The 22,661-nt window shown below is 53.9% G+C and overlaps 8 protein-coding genes across 8 annotated transcripts; 3 read left to right on the forward strand and 5 right to left on the reverse strand.

The window, feature by feature from the left end:
* Positions 1 to 586: 586 nt before the first annotated feature.
* On the forward strand, positions 587 to 5,584 carry BO66DRAFT_321799 (NIF-domain-containing protein; the record flags this gene model as incomplete). Its single annotated transcript, XM_025643736.1, has 10 exons — positions 587 to 686; positions 765 to 1,942; positions 1,998 to 2,147; positions 2,198 to 2,296; positions 2,348 to 2,530; positions 3,856 to 4,123; positions 4,240 to 4,271; positions 4,608 to 4,904; positions 4,982 to 5,056; positions 5,144 to 5,584. The coding sequence occupies 10 exons, from the start codon at positions 587 to 589 to the stop codon at positions 5,582 to 5,584; spliced, it is 2,823 nt and encodes a 940-aa protein (XP_025504485.1).
* Positions 5,585 to 5,900: 316 nt separating this feature from the next.
* On the reverse strand, positions 5,901 to 6,947 carry BO66DRAFT_471005 (uncharacterized protein; the record flags this gene model as incomplete). The annotated part of the gene is made up of 2 exons (XM_025652827.1): positions 6,749 to 6,947; positions 5,901 to 6,647 (listed from the first exon to the last, which is right to left on the reverse strand). The coding sequence occupies exons 1-2, from the start codon at positions 6,872 to 6,874 to the stop codon at positions 5,901 to 5,903; spliced, it is 873 nt and encodes a 290-aa protein (XP_025504486.1). The 5' UTR covers positions 6,875 to 6,947.
* Positions 6,948 to 7,382: 435 nt separating this feature from the next.
* Positions 7,383 to 8,595, reverse strand: BO66DRAFT_348668 (aldo/keto reductase; the record flags this gene model as incomplete). The annotated part of the gene is made up of 3 exons (XM_025644661.1): positions 8,333 to 8,595; positions 7,466 to 8,253; positions 7,383 to 7,409 (listed from the first exon to the last, which is right to left on the reverse strand). The coding sequence occupies exons 1-3, from the start codon at positions 8,475 to 8,477 to the stop codon at positions 7,383 to 7,385; spliced, it is 960 nt and encodes a 319-aa protein (XP_025504487.1). The 5' UTR covers positions 8,478 to 8,595.
* A 477-nt stretch (positions 8,596 to 9,072) lies between these two features.
* abaA (transcription factor AbaA) lies at positions 9,073 to 11,587 on the reverse strand (the record flags this gene model as incomplete). Its single annotated transcript, XM_025645527.1, has 3 exons — positions 9,073 to 10,865; positions 10,921 to 11,097; positions 11,152 to 11,587. The coding sequence occupies 3 exons, from the start codon at positions 11,585 to 11,587 to the stop codon at positions 9,073 to 9,075; spliced, it is 2,406 nt and encodes an 801-aa protein (XP_025504488.1).
* Positions 11,588 to 12,623: 1,036 nt separating this feature from the next.
* Positions 12,624 to 15,489, reverse strand: mrd1 (RNA-binding ribosome biosynthesis protein MRD1; the record flags this gene model as incomplete). Its single annotated transcript, XM_025643728.1, has 4 exons — positions 12,624 to 13,838; positions 13,888 to 14,160; positions 14,375 to 15,145; positions 15,262 to 15,489. The coding sequence occupies 4 exons, from the start codon at positions 15,487 to 15,489 to the stop codon at positions 12,624 to 12,626; spliced, it is 2,487 nt and encodes an 828-aa protein (XP_025504489.1).
* Positions 15,490 to 15,755: 266 nt separating this feature from the next.
* Positions 15,756 to 16,705, forward strand: BO66DRAFT_391467 (dynein light chain DYN2). The gene is made up of 7 exons (XM_025647266.1): positions 15,756 to 15,872; positions 15,923 to 15,945; positions 15,998 to 16,031; positions 16,084 to 16,118; positions 16,169 to 16,195; positions 16,249 to 16,318; positions 16,369 to 16,705. Exons 1-7 carry the CDS (start codon positions 15,842 to 15,844, stop codon positions 16,431 to 16,433), a joined length of 285 nt encoding a protein of 94 aa, XP_025504490.1. The 5' UTR covers positions 15,756 to 15,841; the 3' UTR covers positions 16,434 to 16,705.
* A 232-nt stretch (positions 16,706 to 16,937) lies between these two features.
* Positions 16,938 to 18,277, forward strand: BO66DRAFT_391469 (rhodopsin family protein). The gene is made up of 7 exons (XM_025647267.1): positions 16,938 to 17,100; positions 17,219 to 17,272; positions 17,469 to 17,502; positions 17,559 to 17,583; positions 17,660 to 17,692; positions 17,756 to 17,796; positions 17,854 to 18,277. Exons 1-7 carry the CDS (start codon positions 17,070 to 17,072, stop codon positions 18,032 to 18,034), a joined length of 399 nt encoding a protein of 132 aa, XP_025504491.1. The 5' UTR covers positions 16,938 to 17,069; the 3' UTR covers positions 18,035 to 18,277.
* A 142-nt stretch (positions 18,278 to 18,419) lies between these two features.
* On the reverse strand, positions 18,420 to 20,820 carry BO66DRAFT_373164 (sodium:solute symporter family protein; the record flags this gene model as incomplete). The annotated part of the gene is made up of 5 exons (XM_025645528.1): positions 20,631 to 20,820; positions 20,393 to 20,565; positions 19,824 to 20,340; positions 19,117 to 19,770; positions 18,420 to 19,041 (listed from the first exon to the last, which is right to left on the reverse strand). Exons 1-5 carry the CDS (start codon positions 20,750 to 20,752, stop codon positions 18,420 to 18,422), a joined length of 2,088 nt encoding a protein of 695 aa, XP_025504492.1. The 5' UTR covers positions 20,753 to 20,820.
* Between the last annotated feature and the right edge of the window lie 1,841 nt (positions 20,821 to 22,661).

Below are 22,661 nucleotides of genomic sequence, written 5' to 3' on the forward strand. Positions count from 1 at the left end.
GCCTGTCTGCCTGCCTGCCTGCCTGCCTGCCTGCCTGCCTGTCAGCCTGTCCCTGCGAACGTTCCCCCAGACGGCGAGATCGTGCCAGTCGCATATGATCATAATTTATACTTGCCTACAGTCCGGTTTCCAGGATTTTTGGAGAAAGGTCTAAGCAGTGATTGGATTGCTCCCCTTCCCCCCCAAATTCCCCCAACTGCGACAAGTCTTAGTGCTGTGCACTAGCCTCATTCGAGGCGGTGGTCCGCGACCCAGAGCTAGTCCAAGCAACCTTGACCTACCTGAGGACTGCCTGCTATTGCTGGTATTGACTTGCTTTACTTCCATCCTCCATTCCATCTCTTCTTCTTCTCCATCCCTCCTCCGCCAGATCCAGGAGGCGTGCCTGCTGCTGCACCTTCACCTTCAACGAGCCCCGGTCCGGTCCCTTTCCTCTCCCCTCCCCATTCCCTCCCCCCCCCCTCTCCTCGGCGGATACCCTGGTGGTCCTTGTTCCGACGTTTCGTCCTCTTGCCACACCCACCTCCTTTTAATTTTTTTTTCTTAATCGCCTTTCATCCCCGTGAACCTCGCTCTGCTACCCTCAATGCTCGGAGGGAGCTCGGAGCGAGATTCTTTACCATCCAACTCCACCGCGGCCAGAGTACAAGCGTCCATGTCTGTCGCAGCAGGTCACCCTGAGCCAAGTAAGCTTTCCGCCCCTTACTCGTTAACGCGACCGGGCGCTTTCGATGAATGTCATCGCTAAGACTTTACTTCTTTAGATCCTGAGGCAGCGCCTCAGGAACAATCCGCCAATCCAAGTGCATCAGCCCCGTCCACCGGTCCAGAAGCTATCGACCCGGCTCAACCGTCTGTCGCGACTCCAGGCGTTGCTGCGGCTACCTCCACTGATCCTCCGAAAAAGCATCATCTACTACTCCCGATCTCGTCGCGTGCATCCCTGAAGGCCGACCGGCAGTCGACTCTGGACAAGAGCCAGGATACTGTCAACGATGACTCCGAGAACACTCTCCGCGGATCGAAAAGAAGCATCCTGAAAGGGCGACGCGACCGGAGCAGAGGCAGCAGTATGCGATCACGTCGACAAAATCAGGAAGGGGGAAGTATAGAGGAGGACAAAACAGCGACCGGCGATCCGCGTGACACTCCCAAACCGGAAAGGAAAAGCAAGGTCACCTACAGGCTATTCGCGTTTCTCAGTTGTTGTTCTTCATCCAACGTCGACCCGGAGGACACAGCTATTCCCGCAAAGAGAACATCGCGACGGCTATCAGTTCCCAACACGCAGCCAACTCCCGAGAAGACAGAGGCTAATGCTGGAGACTCGAGCACGGCGGAATCTAAGGAACCATGCTACTATCGCGACGAGAAATCCAACATGACTGTCACTGCGGATCAGTCCGGATCGCAAAAAGGTGAGGAACGCACTGGTAAACCCTTAGATCAGGGCTTGAAGCTCGATGGCTTGGCCGCGCCGTCCGGTCAAGCTGCAGAGGATCAGGGGCACACTCCGACCAAGGACGATTCCGAAACTCAGGGTCCGAACATCGTCGTTGCGACTGTTGAAGGGGGCGCCGTATTCCCGAATGGGGTCGAGAAGACCGAGGACGATGCCGTGCCACAGGACAAGGAGAAGTCACGATTGCAGACGGAGCAGGCCCAGACCCAGGAACTTCCTCCGGCGGACGATGAGCTACACCAATTCCCCGCGGAGAACGACACAACAAACGACCTCAAGTACGCCTCCCACGATGAAGAGGCCTCAACGCTAGCCCCCGAGTTACCGCCCCCGCCGATGCCTCCGAGCGAGAAACACATCGAGACGGTGGATCCTGATGAGCATGGTCAATTCCTTTTGCCTCCGCCTTTACCTCACCTGCGTGACAGAAAGTGTTTGGTTCTAGATCTGGATGAAACGCTAGTTCACAGTAGCTTCAAGGTACTTTTTTCCCTCTTGTTCCCAAGCCAGTCAAAATACTGAATGGCAATTTCAGGTTCTCGAACGGGCAGACTTCACCATACCTGTTGAAATCGAGGGCCAGTACCACAACATTTACGTCATCAAACGACCTGGCGTCGACCAATTCATGAAAAGGGTCGGGGAGTTGTATGAGGTCGTCGTTTTTACCGCCTCCGTCTCCAAAGTGGGTTGTTCTCGCCTCTTCTGTCAGCATAGTCACTAATTGAATTGCAGTATGGCGATCCCCTGCTGGATCAGTTGGACATCCACAACGTTGTGCACCACCGCCTGTTCAGGGACAGCTGCTACAACCACCAAGGCAACTATGTGAAGGTTTGCATTCTTCCTAATACGAGCTCCGATTTCACACTAACCTTGTGGTAGGACCTGTCACAAGTTGGTCGCGACCTACGAGACACCATCATTATCGACAACTCCCCGACATCCTATATATTCCACCCTCAACATGCGATACCCATCAGCAGCTGGTTCTCTGACGCCCACGATAACGAGCTCCTAGATCTAATTCCCGTCCTCGAAGACCTTGCCGGGGCACAAGTGAAAGACGTCAGTCTTGTTCTTGACATTGCATTGTAATGCCTGTATATCTAGCTCGTCTAGCATCTGCATCACAGCATGGACATTTTGCTTTCTTGGACGCCACCACGTTTGTCCGCAACACGGTTGACCCTGACCCAGTGGCTTTGACTGGCCACAACACATCTTTATTGTCGTGGTTGGAAGCAAGCTTCTCCAGGCAAGCCGGGACTCACGGTGTTCCAGAGTGGAGATGTATGTTTCCTTGACTCCCCATGTTTCCTGTTCTGTTTTGCAGTGCGCTCCCACCCCCGCGCACCGATCTCTTTGCTCTTCTTTACTTTGCTTTCCTTTTCATCTCTTGTTTTTTACACTCCAAGTGAGTAGATACCTGATTACCCCCTTGCCATTTTTTCCTTACTACTTAAAACTGTGTGTGTGTGTGTCGTTGCATTCTGCAGGCGTCCGTCTTGGTCATCAGCCAAAATTCTGCTGATCTCGTGTATACGCTCCCCGATTTACCTATTCTTACACTCTCTCATATGTCTTCCTTATTTCCTTGCGCCTGTCTTGTCATCTGCACACGAGCAGCCCTCCGAGGCTCGACTTACCGCTCTGGTTATTTTTTCCTTTTGCCCTTGTATTCGAAGATGTGATCCCAAAACCCCGCCATGCGTTTTGTTATTTGTCTACTACGATCTGCCTCGCTTTTTGGAGACCTCGATAGTGGATGACATCTTGATACCTGTCTTCCCCCCACACGTCCATGCTCTGGCAAACGCACAGTATCTCATCGACCCAGGATTGACAACATCGGTGATCTTGCAGTGTATGTACCATTGGCCTACGTCCTGTACATAGAAGCGTCGTCACTCCATCGCGTCCTGTGTTTGAAAATTTGAGAGACCAATAAAGGCCACGAGTCATGCAACAAGCGGAATCCAGAGTAAATAACTAGTCGGTGGCTGGATCGGTGTGTAGTGTTGGGTAGGGTAGTTGAAAGAGGTACAATAGGTCAACTTGACATAGTACGCGGGATCCGACGGAGTCAACTTAATCAGCCTGACCGCGTCAACTGTTTTTACTTATCATCCGGCACTTTTTGCCTTCTGAACTTCATTCGACTCATTTTTTTTTTTTGTTTTGCGAGTAAGGATTTCGGTTTTTAAGGGGCGCTAAAGCAAGAGAAGAAACCAAAAAGAGAGGTATTCCACCCCAACTCCTACCATAATCTAGTTCCCTTCCTCAACTCCCTCCAAAAGAAAACCCCGCTCGGCATCGTCATTCCTCCGTCGGTCAACATTGAACCTTTCCCCCCCCCCTCCCCACATCTGCCCTCCGGAGTTCCAGCACAGACTCACACCACTTTTCTAGAAAAAGAAACGAGGATCATTTACGCGCTCGCCTTTCCCAGACACACAACACACATCCATACCTCTCCAAACACAACAATGAAAGACCGCCACGGCTGGGACGGGAAACTCCGCGTCGGCGCCGCCGCCGCCGCCGACGAGCAGCAGCAGCCCCCCAAAGAAGCCATCATCACCAACCCCGAAGCTCTCGAAGACCCCGATTACTCCGACTCGGATGCGCCGCCCGTGGAGGAGATCCAGGCTGATGAAGGTGCGCTCTCTCGCCTATCTCACCTTTTCCGCGCACACCCACCCACTCTAGTCGACCCTTTCAGACTCGCGCTTTGGGGTTATAGTCGAGCTGATCCGTGAATATTGGTTTGGCAGATTTATTGGAAGATGAGGATGTGGATACCGAGGTAAGGCGGTCCGGTTCTTTTTCTGTCGCGGGCGATGCGATGCGACGACGCGTTGGTGGTTGGTGGTTGGTGCTGCGCTGCAGCCGCGCGCGGGTCTTTGTTGTCTTTTTTTTTCCTTGTGGCGATGCTAACTGGTTGCAAAACTGTCGTGTGGTGGGAGTAGGAGATCGATTTGGTACATTGTCGGATAAGTTCGCTGCCGGCGTTGAAGCTGGAGCGGTTTGAGAAGGTCAAGGTATGCTCCTCTTCTTTTTCTCGAAGTCTCTCGCGCGGTGGCCAAAGAGATTCCTGGAGGAAGGGGCATGGCGCTAACCCGGACCACAACATCAACAACAGAGAATATGCCTCCGGCAGAACCAGATCTCGCGCATCGACTTCCCGACCCCCGTCGCCAAGTCGCTGACCGAACTCGACCTCTACGACAACCTGATCTCGCACATCAAAGGGCTGGACGAGTTCGAGAACCTGACGAGTCTGGACCTGAGCTTCAACAAGATCAAGCACATCAAGAACGTCGCGCACCTGGTCAAGCTGACGGATCTGTACTTTGTGCAGAACAAGATCTCCAAGATCGAGGCGCTGGAGGGGTTGACGGTCCTGCGGAATTTGGAGCTGGGGGCGAATCGGATTCGGGTGGGTTTTGTTGTCTCTTGTCGTTGGGGATGCTGGGGGCGGAAGGGGAGTGATGGGAGGGCTAACGAGGTGGACAGGAGATTGAGAATCTGGAGACGCTACAAGCATTGGAGGAACTGTGGTTGGGAAAGAATAAGATTACGGAGTTGAAGGTAAGCCAGCAGAGGGGGGACACGGTGGTTCTTTTTCTGGGTCTCAGTGCGAGAAACGCTAATCCGACGGCATGTTTGCCACAACAGAACCTCGACGCCCTGCAAAACCTCCGGATCCTCTCCATCCAATCGAACCGCCTCACCCGCATCAGCGGGCTGTCCGCGCTCCAGAACCTCGAGGAGCTCTACCTCTCGCACAACGCGATCACGGAGCTCGGCGGGCTCGAGGACAACCGGGCGCTGCGGGTGCTGGACTTCTCCAACAACCAGGTCTCCAAGCTGGAGCACCTGGCGCACCTGACGAACCTGGAGGAGCTGTGGGCGTCGAACAACCAGCTGGCCAGCTTCGACGAGGTGGAGCGCGAGCTGCGCGACAAGGAGCAGCTGAAGACGGTGTACTTCGAGGGGAACCCGCTGCAGATGCGGGCGCCGGCCCTGTATCGCAACAAGGTGCGGTTGGCGATCCCGCACATCATGCAGGTGGACGCTAGTAAGTTCGCTTTTCCCTTTGTTTTTAGCAAGCGCTAACGAAGCGCTAACCCATGTAGCGTATATGCGCGTCGCATGAGGGGTCCAGGAATGTTGGGGGAGGGGTGAGTATGAGTATACGACCAGGCCGAGATATCTGCTCGCAAACTGGGAACAACTGGAATAGATAATAATCTTCTTGATCCAAAACACGGCTCACTCTCACCCTGAACCCTGAGAATTAGGCTATGATATACGATATGCATATACCACCACCCCACCGTCTCTTGTTTCAGTCTCAAAGATGTAGTATACAAGAATCATATACAAAAGGCCGTTTCACCCCGAAACCCCATCTGCCCGCCCGACCTATCTGCTACTCCTCCTTCCCCGTCCCCCCATTCCCCCTCCTTAAACCACCACCACCATGACTACTACTACTACCATCCCCCTCCCCAAACAACCCCATCAAACTCGCCGCCCCCCACCGCACCGTCTCAGCCTCCACCCTCTGCCGCCGCCCATGCGGCTGCGCCACCGCCTTTCTCCGCCCCGCCGGCCCATCCGCCAACTCTTTGAGGGGAATCCCCGCCCGCACCAGATCCTCATACATCCGCGGGTGACTCGTCCTCTCGATCTCGAACCCCGCGGACCAGGGATTCCGTCGTATGGCCGCGGCGTGGTTGGTGCGCGAGGCGGTCACGGTGCATGTTATGGTTGTGGTTGTGGTTGTGGGGTCTTCGTCGGGGGGCCCGGATGGTGTGGCGTGGGGGGTTTGTGCTGAGGAGTGGTAGTGTGTTGCTGCGTCTGGGGGTGCGTGTGCGGGTTGTTGCTGCGGCGGGAGGGGGAGCGGGGTGTAGTATTGTTTTTGTTTCGGGGCTGGAGACTGTGTTTGGGACTGTGCTTGGGACTGGGACTGGGACTGGGACTGTGCTTGTAGGCTGTGGTGCTGGGCGTGGGCGTGGGCGTGGGCGTCCAGGGTAAGAGGGATCGCTAACGGGGAGGCAGCGCAGGCGGCCGTCGCGGCGGCGGCGGATTCGTAGATGGCGATTATGCTGTGGGATTGCGGGCGGGTGGTGGTGGTGGTGGTGGTGGTGGTGGTTGGGGGGTTTGTTATGTCGTACTTTTTTTTCGGGTTGTTAGTTTCTTGTTTCCTGGAAGGCATCTCGTTTGAGGCTATGGGCAGAAGGTGAAGGGGCTGGGCTGGGCTGGAGCCCGACATACCCTCAAATTGCGGAAGGTGACGACTTCGCCGAATTTCTGCAGCGCGGAGAGGATGAGTTTGCTGTCGGCGAGGGTGCGCGGCGGCGGGTGCGCGGTGATGTGGATTGTTTTGGTGAAGAGAGACATTTTCTTTGCCTTTGGAAGGAGGGGGTGAGTTATTGCATTGGGATTTGGGAGTGGATGTGGTGTTTGCGATGGGATGGGCTGGGTTGAGTTGGTGTTGAGGAGGGATGGCACGGTAGATTTGCGCGGAGGAGATGAGATGAGACCCTCTGCCCTGCGCTGCTTGGCGTGCTTATCGCCGGTCCTTATCTTATCGCGGTAATGTGGGTGTGCTACTGTACAGTAGGTACGAGATGCTGGAGCCTTAGTTGTCTTTTGGGTAGGGCAATGGATTTAATTGTCATTCTTGTTACATATACCACTCATCTATGTATTGGCTATAACGCTTGGTGTCTATGCAATTGATCTGACAGATTTCCGCCATACACTTGGAGGCACCTTTCTTGCGATGTCTTGCGTAGGTCGAATATTGGACGAGTATCTTAACAGGCATACTCCTACATTACACTTCACAAGGGCCAAGGCTATAAACAAAGTCGAAATAGTATCATTCATATATCATAACACATAACTAGAAGATGGGAACATAGAGCCCGTACTGGAAAAGTTGGTCAGCATCACTCAACCTCAAGTCACAAAAGGGGGGGACCTCACTCCCAAAGGATCATTGAACCGCAACCCGCGATCCAGCTCACTAATCTTCTCCAGCTCCGCACTCTCCAGATCCCAGCCCGTGACCTCCAAGTTCTGCTGCAACCGCTTGGGGTTGTTACTCTTCGGGATGACGGCAATGCCGCGCTGCGTCGCCCACCGCAGCAGGACCTGGGCCGGCGTGCGCCCATGCTTGTCGGCGATCTCCTTGATGAGCTCATGCTCGAACAGCGGCGGCGTGTTCAGCGCGTTCTTGACCTCCAGCTCCAAAAAGCTCAGGGGCCCGAACGAGCTGTACGCGGTGACGACCAGCCCTTCCTTCTGGGCGTACTCGACCAGCCGGGACTGGGTCAGGTACGGGTGGTGCTCGATCTGCAGGGTGGCGGGGCGGACGCGGGCGTAGCGCAGCAGATCCATGACCAGCTGGGCGCTGAAGTTGCTGACGCCGATGCTGCGGGCCAGGCCGGCGTCGACCAGCGTCTCCATCGCCTTCCACGTCTCGTGGATGGGGGTGTTGCTGAACTCCAGCCGCCCGTTCTCGGACTCCCAGCCCGGCGGGTACCGCACGGCCGGGTCGACGTACTTGAGCGCGATCGGGAAGTGCACGATGTACAGGTCGAAGTACTCCAGCCCCCAGTCCTGCAGCTGCTTGCGCGCGATGGGCTCCACGCGCTCCGCGTCGTGGAAGCTGTTCCACAGCTTCGACACGATGAACAGCTCCTCGCGCTTGACCAGCCCGTCGGCGATGGCCCGCGCCACGCCTTGGCCCGCTTCGGTCTCGTTGCCGTAGTCTGTTTTCGGCCCCGGGGGGGTTAGTATGCTTGTGGATCGTAGAGTGTTGGAAGACACCTTCCAGTAGAGAGGACATACCGCAGGCCCCGTCAAACAGTCGGTATCCCTCCTTGATCGCGTGGTAGACTTGGTCCGCGCAGGTGTCGTTGTTCACCTTCCACAGACCGAAGCCCACGAGGGGCATCTCATGGCCGCTGTTGAGCTTGACGGTGGGGGAAGCCATTGTGTTGGGATCAGTGGTTGTCTTTCGGGGTGTGAAAGGGGGAGAGATTGTGAGGAAAAGAAGGAACAGAGGGAGAAGACGAGAGAAAAGGACACGGAGATGGTTAAAAGACCGGACAATTGCCCCTCCATTGCCCCCCCCCGCCCCAGCCCAGCCCTCCAGAGGGTGCCAAAGTCTAATTGAGGGGATGAAAGCAATTAACCAGGCACGGCATCGGATGATGATGATGATGATGCATTAGAGGCTAAAATGATATGCTTCTGGCGGCTGTTGTTGCGCCCCCACGGCTAAATGCAGCCGGTGGGTCCGGCTAAATTGGCCTGGACCCACTGTGGCCTGCTGCATACGGAGTACATCCATAACAGTACACTCTACATGGTGATTATTAGAGATAATTATTAGAGATCATCTTCTGCACAGATTGCATTGTTAAGAATCGAATCAATTAGGTATCAATAAAAGGTTATCCAGAACCACAAGCCCAAAAATTAGGAAAAGAATAACACCATCCCATCCAAGAACCCGCCCCGTGAAGAAGAATAATATTACAGATTGTGCTTTTGAAAAGTCCACCCACCCCTCTTTGAAAGACATCTTAATTCGCCTCCACTGAGTTGCTGTCTGCATATGTGGCATGCGGGTGGTCATGACCACCCCCGTTGAGGCCCGGGTCACCGGGCATGCTTCCGACCAGCTTGTCCATCACATCATCCGGCGGTAGGAACCCCTCGAAACTGGTGGAGGCGTGCGACTCCCGCGCTACCGAGCTCTGATGGTCGGACGGCTGGAAGTGGTGGTGGTGGTGATGGTGAAGATGGGTATAGTTATCGCCGGTGACATCGCCCTGGATTCCGGTGGTCGTGGGCGTCGCCCAGGCGGCGTGGCTGTGGCCAATGTCGTCGAGAGACGGCGCGCTGGTCCCGAAGATGCTGTTGAGGACAGTGTTGTTGTCGTGGACATTCACGCCATGGGACTGCGGTGGCACGTAGTGCCCGTCGTGACCGATCCCGTATGCAGGCAGGCTGGAATGCGACAGGGAGAGATCCGGCACACTCATCATGACAGGCCCGCCAGTGGAACCGCTGAGGCTCGTGGGCTGGCTGGTCTCGTGCGGTTGGAGATGGGAGAAGGAGTCCAGCACCGACGTCACCGATGTCTTGTCACCCAACCGATCTTCGGCCTTGATGTGTCCGAGGAAGTCGAAGGGTCCATTGGAATTGAACATGTTGGCAACACTGTCCTGGGGCTGTTGGTACAGAGGCCAGTGCGGTTGCGAGGTAGTGGTGGTGTGCAGTAGTTCATGGGACTGAGCCGGGTGGTACGCACTGGGGCCGGGGCGGTTCATCAGGAGGGAGTCCAGTGGGATGGGAGGAAGGTCTAGTCCAGTCGGGGCTTTGGGACTCGCATGCGAAGTCCGCTCTGGGGGAGGAATGATCCGACGCCAAGTGGTGGTGCCGACCTCGTTGGGCCTCGTCTGCCGAAACTTCCAGAGCAGAATCGCAACCCGCTTCGGTTCGTTCACCCCATGGCCCGAGTACGAGTTGGTGGACATCCGTCGCACATTATAAGGCGCGACTGCCCGGATCTCCTGGACTACCGTCAAGGTGCGAAGGTATTGTCTCCCAACTTCGTGCGAAACGTGATGTGGACCTCTTTCCTCGACCATCTTCTGGTCTTGCGTGAGCTGCGTGAAGCAGTTGGCCCACCATCGGGATTCAAACAGTGGCTTGACCTTGGTCGACCCCGGTTGGGCAACACTGTGACACTCTTCATGGACATTGCGGCCATTGTCATACATGGTTGTCTTACAAGTCCAGTTGCTCATCTGGTGAACCATCGGCACATCGCCGGCCGTTGCCTGGGCAAAGTCGAGTTCCAGGTGAATCCCCAATCTCGAGCCCGTGGGAGGAAAGTTATCCATCAACTTCAGGTTGGCTTCAAGTAGAATAATCTCGCAATCAAGGGGGGTACTGGGATCTGCAATCAATAAATTCAAATCAGGAAAGGATGCCTGCCACCCTGGCAGGTCTTTCAAGGGCATCGGCGGTGCAACAGGATGGCGCTGGTCTCCCTGGAGCCGGCTGTAGATGTGGATGGCGTCGTCGATTCGGTTCGGCTTGTCTGGAGCGCTGACCCACATATCAAACCCAAGCCCCTGTACAGTGTTGATGTTGCCGTCGTGGAGGCTGGAATTAAGGGAGATGTGCGCCGAGGGGATATCGCCAGCATAAGCATGCCCCAACCTCAAATGATCATAATGGGGGGTGTGGAAGTGATTGCCATAATGACTTGACAGGGGAGGGTCCAAGGAAGCCCTCCATTTTGGACCACTGGGCGGATGTTGGCTGTTCGAGCGGACGGCCGCCTCTTCTCGTACGAGTCGCTCCCCTGCTCTGCGTCAGTCCCGTTGCATTTGCCCTTCTTCACGCCAGATGAAACTTACAGTCCGGGTCTCCTTTGAGGAATGAGTCGAGGACTTGCAGATGGCTGGACACTTGCTTTCTGGTTCGTCGTTTACCAGTTTTCTTGTAGATGTATTCAGCAATAAGCTCATTTCGACCATAGGACTTTCCTCGTTCCGACCATTTCCGTCGGCCCATCGGCGGATTCGCTTCGAGAGCTGTTGAACGGGTTACTTGGGTGCTGTTACACTATCATCCTCGAAGCTGCTCACCTTGTTGAAACGCGTCTTCAAGTTCGTCCGACCATACCGGTTCCCCATCTTTGCCAGTGTCGCGGCGAGGTCGGGCTCGATACTCGAGATACTTCTGCGACCTGAGGTAGCTTCTTGGTCGACGCGGTCCCACGAGGTTCGGACCAACAGACTGCAGACGCCGCAGCTTCTTTGCCTGGAATCGTAGGCTCTGAGGAGGCCCAAGGCTAGAGACAGTTGGCACTGGATGTGTTGGCACAGGAGGTTGAGGGTACTTGTAGGCTAGATGATGCAGATGCTCGTCCCGCCCCGTGATCCCACTGTGTGCGAGGCTGTCCGAGTACGTCTGAACGTTCCCCGAGGTGTTCTGCAAGGCTCTGTCCGTATGAACTCCGATACTGTCCAGAGTGGGTTGATGTTGAGGCAGAATACACTCCGTTTGCCAGTCAGTAGCCATGGGGCGGACCAGAGTGTAGGCTCTTGGAAAGAATGGCGACGAATTCCAAAGAGATGGGGGACGAGGACCGCGAAATGCTTACTACTGCCTGGCAAAGAACGTAGCAGTCACCAACCCAGCGATCAAGAACGCAAATGCTTGGAGAGAATGTAAGAACCCTACGAGAGAGAATGTGGGAGCGAGCAGCATGGTGTTTATAGGGAACCATTCTCTCCCCTGGAGAGGGAGGCCCAGTGACATTGCTCGATCCCACTGCTTGTTGATGAACCACCCCTCTAGGGCAACGAACCTCGATTGTCCAAGGCGGGGGACAACAGGGAATCTCCTTCCAGGCTTCACGCGTCCAGACTGAGTGCTGAGCCCAGGAAACCACTGGGGAGCAAATCAGGAGGGAAGGAAGCCCACGATTGGCACGAGCCGGAGACTGATGCAAGGGGGTCCCTCAAGGTGCACGCTCCAGTGAGGTGCAACTCGGAGGTTTTCGCAGCGTGAGATGGACATCGTTACCTGAAAAGCAGGTACACAGCATCCAAACTGGACGAGTTGTGGCAAAGAGCCGGCTTTGGAATGAGCGTGAGCCAACGACGTCGTCTCCAACCGTAGGTGTGGAATGTAACGAGGTAATTACGAAGATCAGGTCGGAATGTTGGTGAGAACCCTAGCTCCAGCTTAATTTGCACGTCCATAACCAAGGGTTTCGCATTGATTGAAGGTATGAATTGGTAGGTAGGTAGGTAGGTATAAGGGATTAAGGGAAGTAGTGAGCCCTGAATAGCACGGAGACTCGGGAGAAGGACCTTACTGGGATGACAGGACGAAACTCTCGTGAGAACAGGCACGAGCATCCGCTCGCTCTGCAGAACGCGTATGTACGTGTTGACAGCCGCAGGCGAACGTGAGAGCCTACTTCCGCCCTCCAAACTCAGCGTCCCGGACGCAAGGGATATCATCACCATCAGTGCACCATTGCCATTGTCTGTCCCCTATCAACAGGGAGGAAGGAAGTCAAAGGAACCAAGGGTAGAGAGGGCACTCTTTACTCCTCGTCCTGGGCCCCTACAGTGAACTTCTTGCGCCCAGGACCACTAAGTTTTTGTAGCTTCACCCTGTCCATCTGCTCTCCTACTTTCTTTTCGATCTGCTTGATCTCTTCCTCAGCATCGATCGCCTCCTCGTTCGCGAATTCCAGCACCAGCTTCCTGCCCAGCAAGTGCGTGTTCTTAAGGGCGTCCATGGCATTCTCCGCTTCACGAGCGCTTACAAAGTCAGCAAAACCGAAACCACGGGCCGTCCTGTCAAACTTCTGAGGCACCCGCACAGAGCGAAGCTGGCCATACGCGCCAAAGAGCGACCGGATGTCCTTCTTGGTGGCCTGGAACGGCAAGTTCTTAATGATGATCTTCGTCCGTCTGGCGGCCACCTTCTTCGCGGTGTCCTCCCGTCTCCGCTCCTCCGCAGCATCCATTCCGCGGTGAGACACCCTAACCACCAATTCATGCTGATCAAGCTTGTAGCCGTTCATCGCGCCTAGAGCAGCCTGGGCCTGAGCCTTGGTGCGGAACTCCACAAAGCCAAAGCCCATGCTGAGAGTCTGCCCAGGGCGTTTGGGGTCGGGCTTGGTCTTGATCCTAGCGGTGATAAAGCCATCCAGTGGTCGAAAGAGGTCCACAAAGCTCTGATTGGTGGTAGCGAAGTTGAGGTTCTTTACAAATAGAGTGGTTGTGGGCAGGTTGTCATCGACAACCTCATCTGCCGCAAACGTGTCAGCCGTTGAGAATCCCTGCGAGACAGCCTTAATCTCGGTGGTTGGCTTCTGCGGCACAACGTTGGGATCAAATAGATCCTTGGGAGCCTTCTCTAGGAACAGGATCGAGTCCCCTAGTTTGCGGTACGCAAGACTCTTGAAGGCTTTCTGGGCCTCGTCGGGGCGCGAAAACTCGACGATTGCTATGGTACCGCTGGGCGGCATCAGTAGCCTGGTGATTTGTCCATACGGATCAAATAGTTTCCTAATGTCATCGGTCTTGACGCCATATGAGAAGTTCTTTACTAGGATAGCCGTGTTTCCACGTTCCCGTTGCTTAAAGGCCTCGATATTGACGCCGTTGGCTGAGAAGTAGGCTTTCGTCTCCTGAATTACGTGCGTCTCAGCGTGCGCTTGCTTCACTGCTGCATCAGACGAAGTGGGGTTAAGCAAATCTGCTTTCGACACACCAAGACGTTCAGCTACTGACGACATGACAGCGTCGGCCTGGTTGAGTTAGCATTGGGGCATTCAAGATTGCAACGAGATAACTCACGTTCATGTAAAGCGAGTTCCAGCTAAAAGATGAAGATGCCGCCCCCATCTTCTTCTTGATTTGCATCTGCTTCTTCAGTGGCAGCTTCGCCAGCTCGGCCTCGTCAATCTTATACGTCTTCTTGGCAGCAGCCGGTAAGATATGCATCAAACGGCCTTGGAAGTGCTTGCCATCCAGCTGTTTGTAGGCCTCTACGGCAGCATCAGCATTGACATACTGGATGTAGGCAAAACCCTTGCTGGTGTTTGACCGAGTATCAACAGCAACGTGGATCTAGTCATGTTAGCATCAACCGACCAAACGATGAGTGGAATAAAAACATGAGAGGGTATAGCTCTTTCAGATATGCGAGGCATCTACTAAAATACTCGTTTCCTGGCAACATCATCTGCTTTGCATCGGATGTCCCTATCAGGTCGTTCATCATTGAGCTTGGGGGGAGGGGTGACAATGCAACGTGTAACGCGATCAAAACCAAGTAACTAACCTCTTCGATTTGGCCGAAAGGAGCAAAGATAGGATGAAGGTCCGAATCAGACGTGTCATAAGCCAGATTGCGGACGAAGAGACGTGCTGAGATGCGAATGTTCTCGATGTTGGTGTCGACCTCCGGCTCCTTTGCTATTTTACCAGCGGAAGGTTCTTCGGTGGTGGCGACATCCTGAGCAGGTTCGGCGTCAACTTCCATCCTCGACTCTGCCTCGGGAGAAGCAGCAGGCTTTTGCTGTGCGGGAGAGTCAAACTCTGCTTGCTCATCCTCGTCGAGGAGGCCAAGGAGACGACTCGTCTTGGAGCGAAGCCAGTCCGCATCCGAGACAGGCGCCTTTTCTTCCTCGGGGGCGACAGCATCATCCTGATCCGCCGACGGCTCGGCATCACCCTCGCCACTATGATCGACGACCATGGGCTCTGGTTCTGCTTCAGCTTGTTGGTCCGCTTTATGCACTTCTCTAGGATTAGCCGGGACGTCGCCAAGCTTGGCCTTCTTCCTTTGGGCATAAGTGAGCTCCTGCGGCTCCTCTTCTTCGTCTTCAACGGGCTGTTCTGCAGGTGAGTTTGTCTCTGGGGCTTTAGGCATGGCGTCGTCGTTGGCCCACGTCTTAGTCTTAGACGAGTGCTGCATTACGGAAAGGTACTCCTGCAGCTTGGGATCCTCGGTCTTGTCGCCATCGCGCTTACGCTTGAGCGAACTTCCCGCATCGTCATGATCCTGGGCGTTGCCAGACTTGCGGGCTCTGGGGGTAGGTTCGGCATCAATCTACAAAGTACTGGTCAGTCACAAGACCACCTTAATCGTCAGCGGGTAAGACAAAAAAAAAAGGAAGAAGGAAGGAAAAGGATAAGTGCAACGAGATCAACAGGTGAAACACATACCGGCTTAGCAATGTCTACAGAGATCTTGGACATCTTCATGTATGTCTTATTGAAATAAGACACGGCCTGTTGGGCAACCTCATGGCTCTTGAAGCCCACGAAGCCGATCCTGCGCTTGGGCAATACATGAGCGTCCGTGACCTGGAAGCGACTAGCGAAATGCTTTCTCAATTGATCATCAGAGAAAGTTGGCGGGAGGCCAGAGACAAAAACTCTGGTGCTTTCCATGATTGAGTAGTGGTTTGCTTCAGGTCCCTGTGGCCTACTCTCTCGAAAAGTGTGCGTGCCACAGGAATCGGGATGTGGAAAAGTGAAATCCGAGAAACAGAAAAAAAATTTTGGGAGGGTGCTTTTTTATTTTCGGCATCCTTATAGTGCCGAAGGCGGTGTGAGGGGCGGCAAGACCCGAGCCCCATCGGCTTTGGATCATTGCGGCGCGCAACCTGGAATTGTTGATTCCCAATACTCCTGGTTGGGCTTCATTGGTACTTTCTGCGCAAACGAATTTTGACTATTCATTCGATCTCTGGGTCTTTCTCTCCATTCTGAAACTTGTGATCAAGGATAAATCACCAACAAGATGGCTTCCGAAAAGAAGGACAAGCTTGAGCGTGAGTCAACCCGCGGCGTGATGGAGACGAGAGCTAACGGGCTTGTTTAGCGCAGATCAAGTCCGTCGATATGGTAAGGAGAACGAGAGCTAAAGGAGCTTGGAAAAACACTGACGAGGTACCAGACGGAGGACATGCAGCAGGAGGCTGTTGAAGTTGGTATGTATGACTGCGGGGCTGATCTTGATCCCAACTAATGCGGGCTGTTTAGCGATCGAGGCGATGGACAAGTACCACATTGAGAAGGTAGGTTTCTACGATCGCAAGTCACTTAGAGACCTTACTGACAGTCGCAGGATATTGCCCAGTACATCAAGAGAGAGGTCAGCCGCCGCTCCGTTACTCGAATTCCAGCATTCCGCTTACACCTTAGCAGTTCGACTCGCGCAAGGGTGCGACATGGCACTGCGTGGTGGGAAGAAACTTTGGCAGCTTCGTGACACACGGTGGGTACAGCTGAAAGCTCCTTGAGGATATGGACTGATTTGGATCACAGAGACGAAACATTTCATCTACTTCTACCTCGGTCACTGCGCCATCCTCCTTTTCAAGACTCAATAAGCATGCGAAGGGCACACAATGGTCGATATCGTTAAGCGTTTCCTGTACCTATTTCGGAGTTCTTTGCAGGCGAGTCACGCCGAGATATGTTCATATATAAATTGAAAGTATTGGCGTGGTTATTCTTATGCCATTGCGACTGGTTGGAAGGACGTAACATGGTGGGGGGAATCTCTGTGAACAAACCAGCTACTACTTCGCAGGACTCCTCTCGATTTATTTATTCTCTGAGAAAATATCGGAAAGTAAGCTACGAATCAAATGATATCCGATCATCGCAACTCTTCTTGCTGCGTAGCTCTTCACTGTGGATGGGGCATGTACCAGGTACCTTATAGGGGCAGTCCTCCCCAATAACACCCTCCAACCCCATAAGTAGCACCCCCGAATCCCCGAAACCGGCCCGCCAAGGCCCAGCAGTCAGCAACCACCCGCTGCCAAGCCACACCGCCGCCACACATCCGCGCCTCTCAGTCCCAGCCCTTTTAACATGGCTGCCTTCCCCTACGATCGTCTCCCTTCGTTTCGAGCTTCGAATAATCAACTGAACGACATCACGATTTTAGTTCTCTATTCATCGCATTCCCAATCGCTCCCTCTCTCTCACCATATCCCCGACTGTTCCATAATCTCAAGATGGCCATCTGCATCACCTTCGGGACTCATGGTACGTGCCTGACCACTACGTAACCTACCAACTCCACCCTCGCCACAGCGGCATCCCCCATAGACCCTGAAATGAGCGCCCGGTTTCGGCATCAAGCTAACACCACGGGCACCACCAGAATTCACGTCCATGCTAGAAGGCTACGAGAATGTCCGTGCCTACTGCTACAACTGTGAGTATATTCCACGTTTATTATCTTTCCTTTGGGACACCTATCAGTAAGCTGTGGGGGATATACTAGCCGCTATTTACTGCTATCTAAATATAGCATAGCAACAGCGGCACTATACAGTAGCAAGCATACACAGTACCCTCCCCGGGACCAATTTACCTAGCTAGCTAGTACTGACAAACAACCACCTCATTAGGCCAACATTGGAACGGACACTGTCTGACAAGATGGTAAGCATCTGTCCCAAGATCGCAGATACCGTTGATCGTGACACTAACCAAATCAGGCCCTGGTTCACCGTCTGCTTTGTTGTACGTTCGGCCTCCGACGACGACCCCAGGCATCGATCACAGAAACTCGAATACTAACGCGATTACTTCTTCTCAGCCTGTCATTCCTCTCGCTATGCATAAATACAAGGTAAGCAATCTCCTCTTTCCACCCTATGACGAGGTACGTATTGGAACTCATGATCTACTACAGGAAGTAACCTGCTATACATGCCGCTTCACCCAGGATCTAGGGTAAGCCCCCAAGACCTCCAAAACCTACGATAGCAACTGATCATTCTGGCCATATAGCGACCGTCCAGATATCACCCCGGAGACAAGGCCTCCTCCGGGTGTCATACCGGGCCAATTACCCCAGGCGTATGGGGGCGGGGCGCCGTACTATCCACCCCCCCAGGCATCGGGCGCGGTGGCACCACAGCAGCAGCAGCAGCAGCAGCAGCCAGGACAGCAGAACTTTGTGTATAAGTAGATGCTTCGATGTTTACTGTCGGATTTCTGTTGTTATGTTGCCATTAGTATTTCCATCGACGGTGTGCGTTTTGTCTTCATGTTTGACTGGATTGGAAGATACCTCTTTGCTTCCTGCTTGTTTGTCCATTTGCTGTTGCCATGTTTTCTACTGTGCTGTTTATCTTCTGCTCGAGTCTACAAGCGAAATGAGACTCAATATCATAAACGTTGCGATTCACTAGACATACTAAAAACAACAGTGGGGGTATACATACATCCGAAAAAAAAAACCAAGCATAAGAACCAAGACCTCCCTCGCCAACGTATCCATAATCATCATCATCTTCTTCATCACAAGCACTCAATCCACACCATACCAGAGTACGAGTACCCTCAAATGAAATCTACTTTCCCCCCTCCAACACCCCCTTCTCCCCAGCATACACCGGCGTCTGCACCCCAGAAACCGTCTCACTTCCCGTCCCCGTTCCCGCACCCGCCGGGGGAGTCACCACAACCTCGCCCTCGATCGGCCTCCTCCTCGCCCCGCCCCTCCCCAACAGATCCAGGGTCATCAACCGCACGGTGCGGACCATACTCTTCCGGCCCTCATACAGCGGGAACACCACCACGCCGAAGGTGGTGCAGAACAGCCACAGCAGGCCGACGACGATCCAGCCGGTGAAGAACTTCTTGCTGAAGACGTAGGAGCTGCCGTACATGGGCACGGGCCACAGGATCAGAAAGCAAAACACCATGACGACGGTCAGCGAGCGCGAGTAGAAGGCCGCGCGGTTGAGCTTGCGCGTCTCCTCTTCCTCCTGCGCCGCGGTGCGGGCCGCCACCTCGCCGGGGATCTGCTCCAGGTCGACGTGGGCGGCCGCGGCGACGTCGGTGTCATCCACCTTGCGGATGGCGCGCATGCTCTCGTAGTCGTAGTTCTGGGAGCCGAAGAGTAGGGTTAGGACGGGGGAGAAGACCATGGGGCTTAGGAGGGCGGCGACGTTGCCGGCCAGCATTGGGTAGCTGGGTTAGGTTAGTTCTTGGTTCTTTGGATGAGGGGGTTTTTTTTCTGTTGGGGGGAGTGCGGAGGGAACGTACTTGGAGCCGGTCGTCGTGACGGTTAGGACCCCGTATTCCTTCTTCGCTGTCACGAGCCACGCGATGAGGGAGACGGCTAGACCTAACGGAGGGGAGACTGCCGCGGCGATCCAGTTCTGGTGTTTCCAGACCAAGGTCATGGCGCCGGGGAACACAGCGGAGGAGATGATGACTCCCATCAACAGGTACAGGTAGCCCATGCTGATTCCGGCGTAGTAGAGACCAGTGGAGAAGGCAGCCATGGCGATGGCCCAGACCACGCAAGTCATGTGTGAGATCCAGACCAGACGCTTGCCTTTGGCTTCGGGGTTGATGTAGCCCTGGTAGATGTCGTAGGTGAAGATGGAGGAGACGGCGATCAGTTGGGCCGAGAAGGCGGAGGTCACTGCCATGAAGATCATGATCGTGGTGCATACCGCGCCGCTGTAGCCGAGCAGCTTGACGGCAGCAAAGGGCAGCACAAGTCCGGCGGACACGTCGCTCGAGCTCAAGCGCTGGGTGCCCTCAAGAGCGAGGGCGGTCATTCCCATCGTGCTGGCGCAGAGCCAGGGAATAGCAAACCAACAGAGACCGCCGATGACATAGCCGGGGAAGGCGTGCACGGGGCTTGCTGCGATGGCTTTGTTGTAGTATCCGTTGTCGAGGAAGACAGTACTGCGGGGGGGAGTTAGCGATTGACTGGACGTCTGGGATACAGAAAGACCAACCCAAAGTTGCCCACGAGGTTGATCACCCAGAAAATGCCACCCTCCTTGGACCGCATAGTCAGATAGCTTCCCTCTGCGTTGCCGTCCACGGGGTGGCGGTTCGATGCAGCAACTAGTGCCTCATACACGGCGCCAGGGGATCCGAGCTTATCGTTTGTGGCATAGGCAGAGAAGGCGAAGATGAAGATGACGACAATGATTACCACGGTGTGCATGTAATCTGTAATGAACGTCGCCTTGATACCACCGAAGAGAGTATATAGCACAACACCGATCGGCAGGAGGAAGCAGGCTGCAACCGTGTGAACCCCGGTAAGAGAAGTCATGACGGCAGAGCCGCCGGTGAGAAGCATGGATGTAACCAGGATATTGGTCATCACGCAGAAGACAGTAAAGACGATATGGACGGTAGTACCATAACGGGCACGGATGGCCTCCAAGAAGGTGTGCGCATTTGGAGCACGGCGTTTGAGCTCTATTGCCAGCGTTGCGAAGAGAATGATCTGGACAGTAGCACCTTAACAAAATATTAGTGAGCAGTCAATGCTTGGTCTTTTGATTTTCCCCACCTGAGGCATAGAAGAATGGACCTGAGATGCCATATTCATAGGCTACTGTAGTCGACTGAAGAAGGGTTGCGGCCCAGGTCCAACTACTGACGACAGCTGCTGCAACCAGCCCCGACTTGACGGATCTTCCTGCAGTCGAGAACATTTCCGATGTTTGTACTTCATGCTGGTACCTGTGGGGCTACATTAGCTTGGCTGTCAAAAGTAGGTGCAATTGAGCCATAGTTCGGGTCAATACCTCTTCAAGGCCCACGTAATGAAAATCATCAGTAAGGCAAAGGCAAAGCCCAGCCCTACGATGATACCATAGCCAAACCCTTGGGAAAGGGGGGCTGTGAAACTGACGGTGTCCGAAGACATGGTGACGTTCCTCGCCAAGGTTGTATTTATGGCGAAGCGAGTGTTCTCTGTTGTCTCCCCAAATTTCGGTGTGCTTCTTGATTGAGAATGTGCTTGGAAAGTCCACCGGAAATGGACGAGCTGTAAGAGATCATATAGGCCAGCGGCATATGGCAAAATCTCCGACCTCGCAGCCACATCTTGATCAACAGGATCATGATGGCGGATAAAGGCCTGTTCAGTCGCTGCAATTGGATCTGAGCGCAGGTTCGCGGAGTACAAAGAGTCATCGATAAGACGAGGGCATCGCTATCAATTCGTAATGGGGCAGCAGCTCAAGGCCGGGGAGCCAGAACAAACACTGAATCTCGCTTAAACGAGCTAGACCCAGCAGCTCTGGCTTGTTCATGCCGCATCTTTTTCGTGGAGACGGGTGGGATCCATGAAGTATTTTGACTTCCTGCAGATCCACTCTATCTTTGATAGCACCGCAAGGTCCTGTCATTGGCCGGGAGAGCATTTCTTATCAGCGGAGGTCAGCGAGGGCCCCCCGCCATTGGCCAATGCGAGGTACAGTGGGAGTTTAAGGTGATAAGAAGCCGGAAACTGGGAGATAAGCAAGGACAGTGCCATGAAAGCATATGCCCAATAGTGATTTGTTGATGCTAAGACTACCTGTCTAATCTTGAAAGAGATATCAATCTGCTTACTCGCTTACTCGCTTACTCGATCTTACCATTAATGAATTGGGCACCGTGCTTGTGGCCGTGGGGAAACCCACGCGGTCCCTGCATACCAGGACCTACTAGGTAGTAACTACCACGTAGTACCACCCGCAGACATCCACAAAAGGAGTTCCGCGAAGGGAGAATAGGTGATTAGCAACAATACTATAAGTCATTGAATAGACAGCTCCGCCCCCTTGGCGCTGCTTCCCACTCCCAAATCTCCGCGACACCCTTCCTTCGTGAAGCATCTCTTTCCCACGAGGTTTTCACATCTCACGAGATGCCCTCCTAGTTTGTCATGCATTCCCTGCAGGGCCATATATAGTGTAGGCTGTGGGATCTTGAGATAGGCCGTTGCCCTTTGCATATTCCTGTTGAAACATAAGTATCGAATATATCGCAAAGTCATTGGTATTTGTCACTGGTTCTTCGTAGTGTAGGATGTGAAGTTCCTGCGCAAATCGAGGTTTAGGGCTTCAACCCGGTAAGCTATGTTCAAGTTTTTCTCTTCTCCTGCCTTCCTGCGAATCTTTCTTCTTCAACAACTCTGTCTATCTCTTCTTCGCTCTTTCTTTCTCTCTGGGGAATCCTTGAGAAAGCTCCCGTACCGCAGGGGTATTGAGTGGTACAGCCCCTTGACAACTTACACGGCCCATGAGTTTTAGATACGTCAACCCTGGTCGTAGTCTCACACCTTCCAGATTTCCTACCAGGCCCTTCTCTCCAGGCTCAAGGTCCGATGGATATATAGAACTGGGGAGCCCGTATAGCACTTCGCGAACTCAACCGCGTATTGCTAAAGTGGGCTGAGCCCTGGGACGGAACTGGACACCCTTTGACAATCTGTTTGTTCGACTCTGGACATCTAAGTCGCTAGACTTAGGCATGGCCTTTCCAGATAAAATGATTGAGCCATATTTTGATGAGGAGGAGGATTCCAATGGCGTTTATTGTGAAGGTCCGCAGACCCGCGGTTTCTCGTCTACGCTATGTGGCACTGGAGCAGGAGAGCAATGAGTTGTCTGAGAATCGTGATGGGGGGAGTATTGCTGCTCATCACAGCTAACTGTGATTCTCTATATCACTGCGTAAGTCCCATCCCCTTATGTTTGATCTCTATTACAGTCTAGTAACAGAAAGATCAGCAAATCCGCCTTCTGTTGAACGTACCAGCCAGAATGTGCGAAGACGTTCAGTACTTA

Source organism: Aspergillus aculeatinus (assembly GCF_003184765.1).
Source record: "Aspergillus aculeatinus CBS 121060 unplaced genomic scaffold BO66scaffold_21, whole genome shotgun sequence".
Taxonomy (NCBI): Eukaryota; Fungi; Ascomycota; class Eurotiomycetes; order Eurotiales; family Aspergillaceae; genus Aspergillus; species Aspergillus aculeatinus.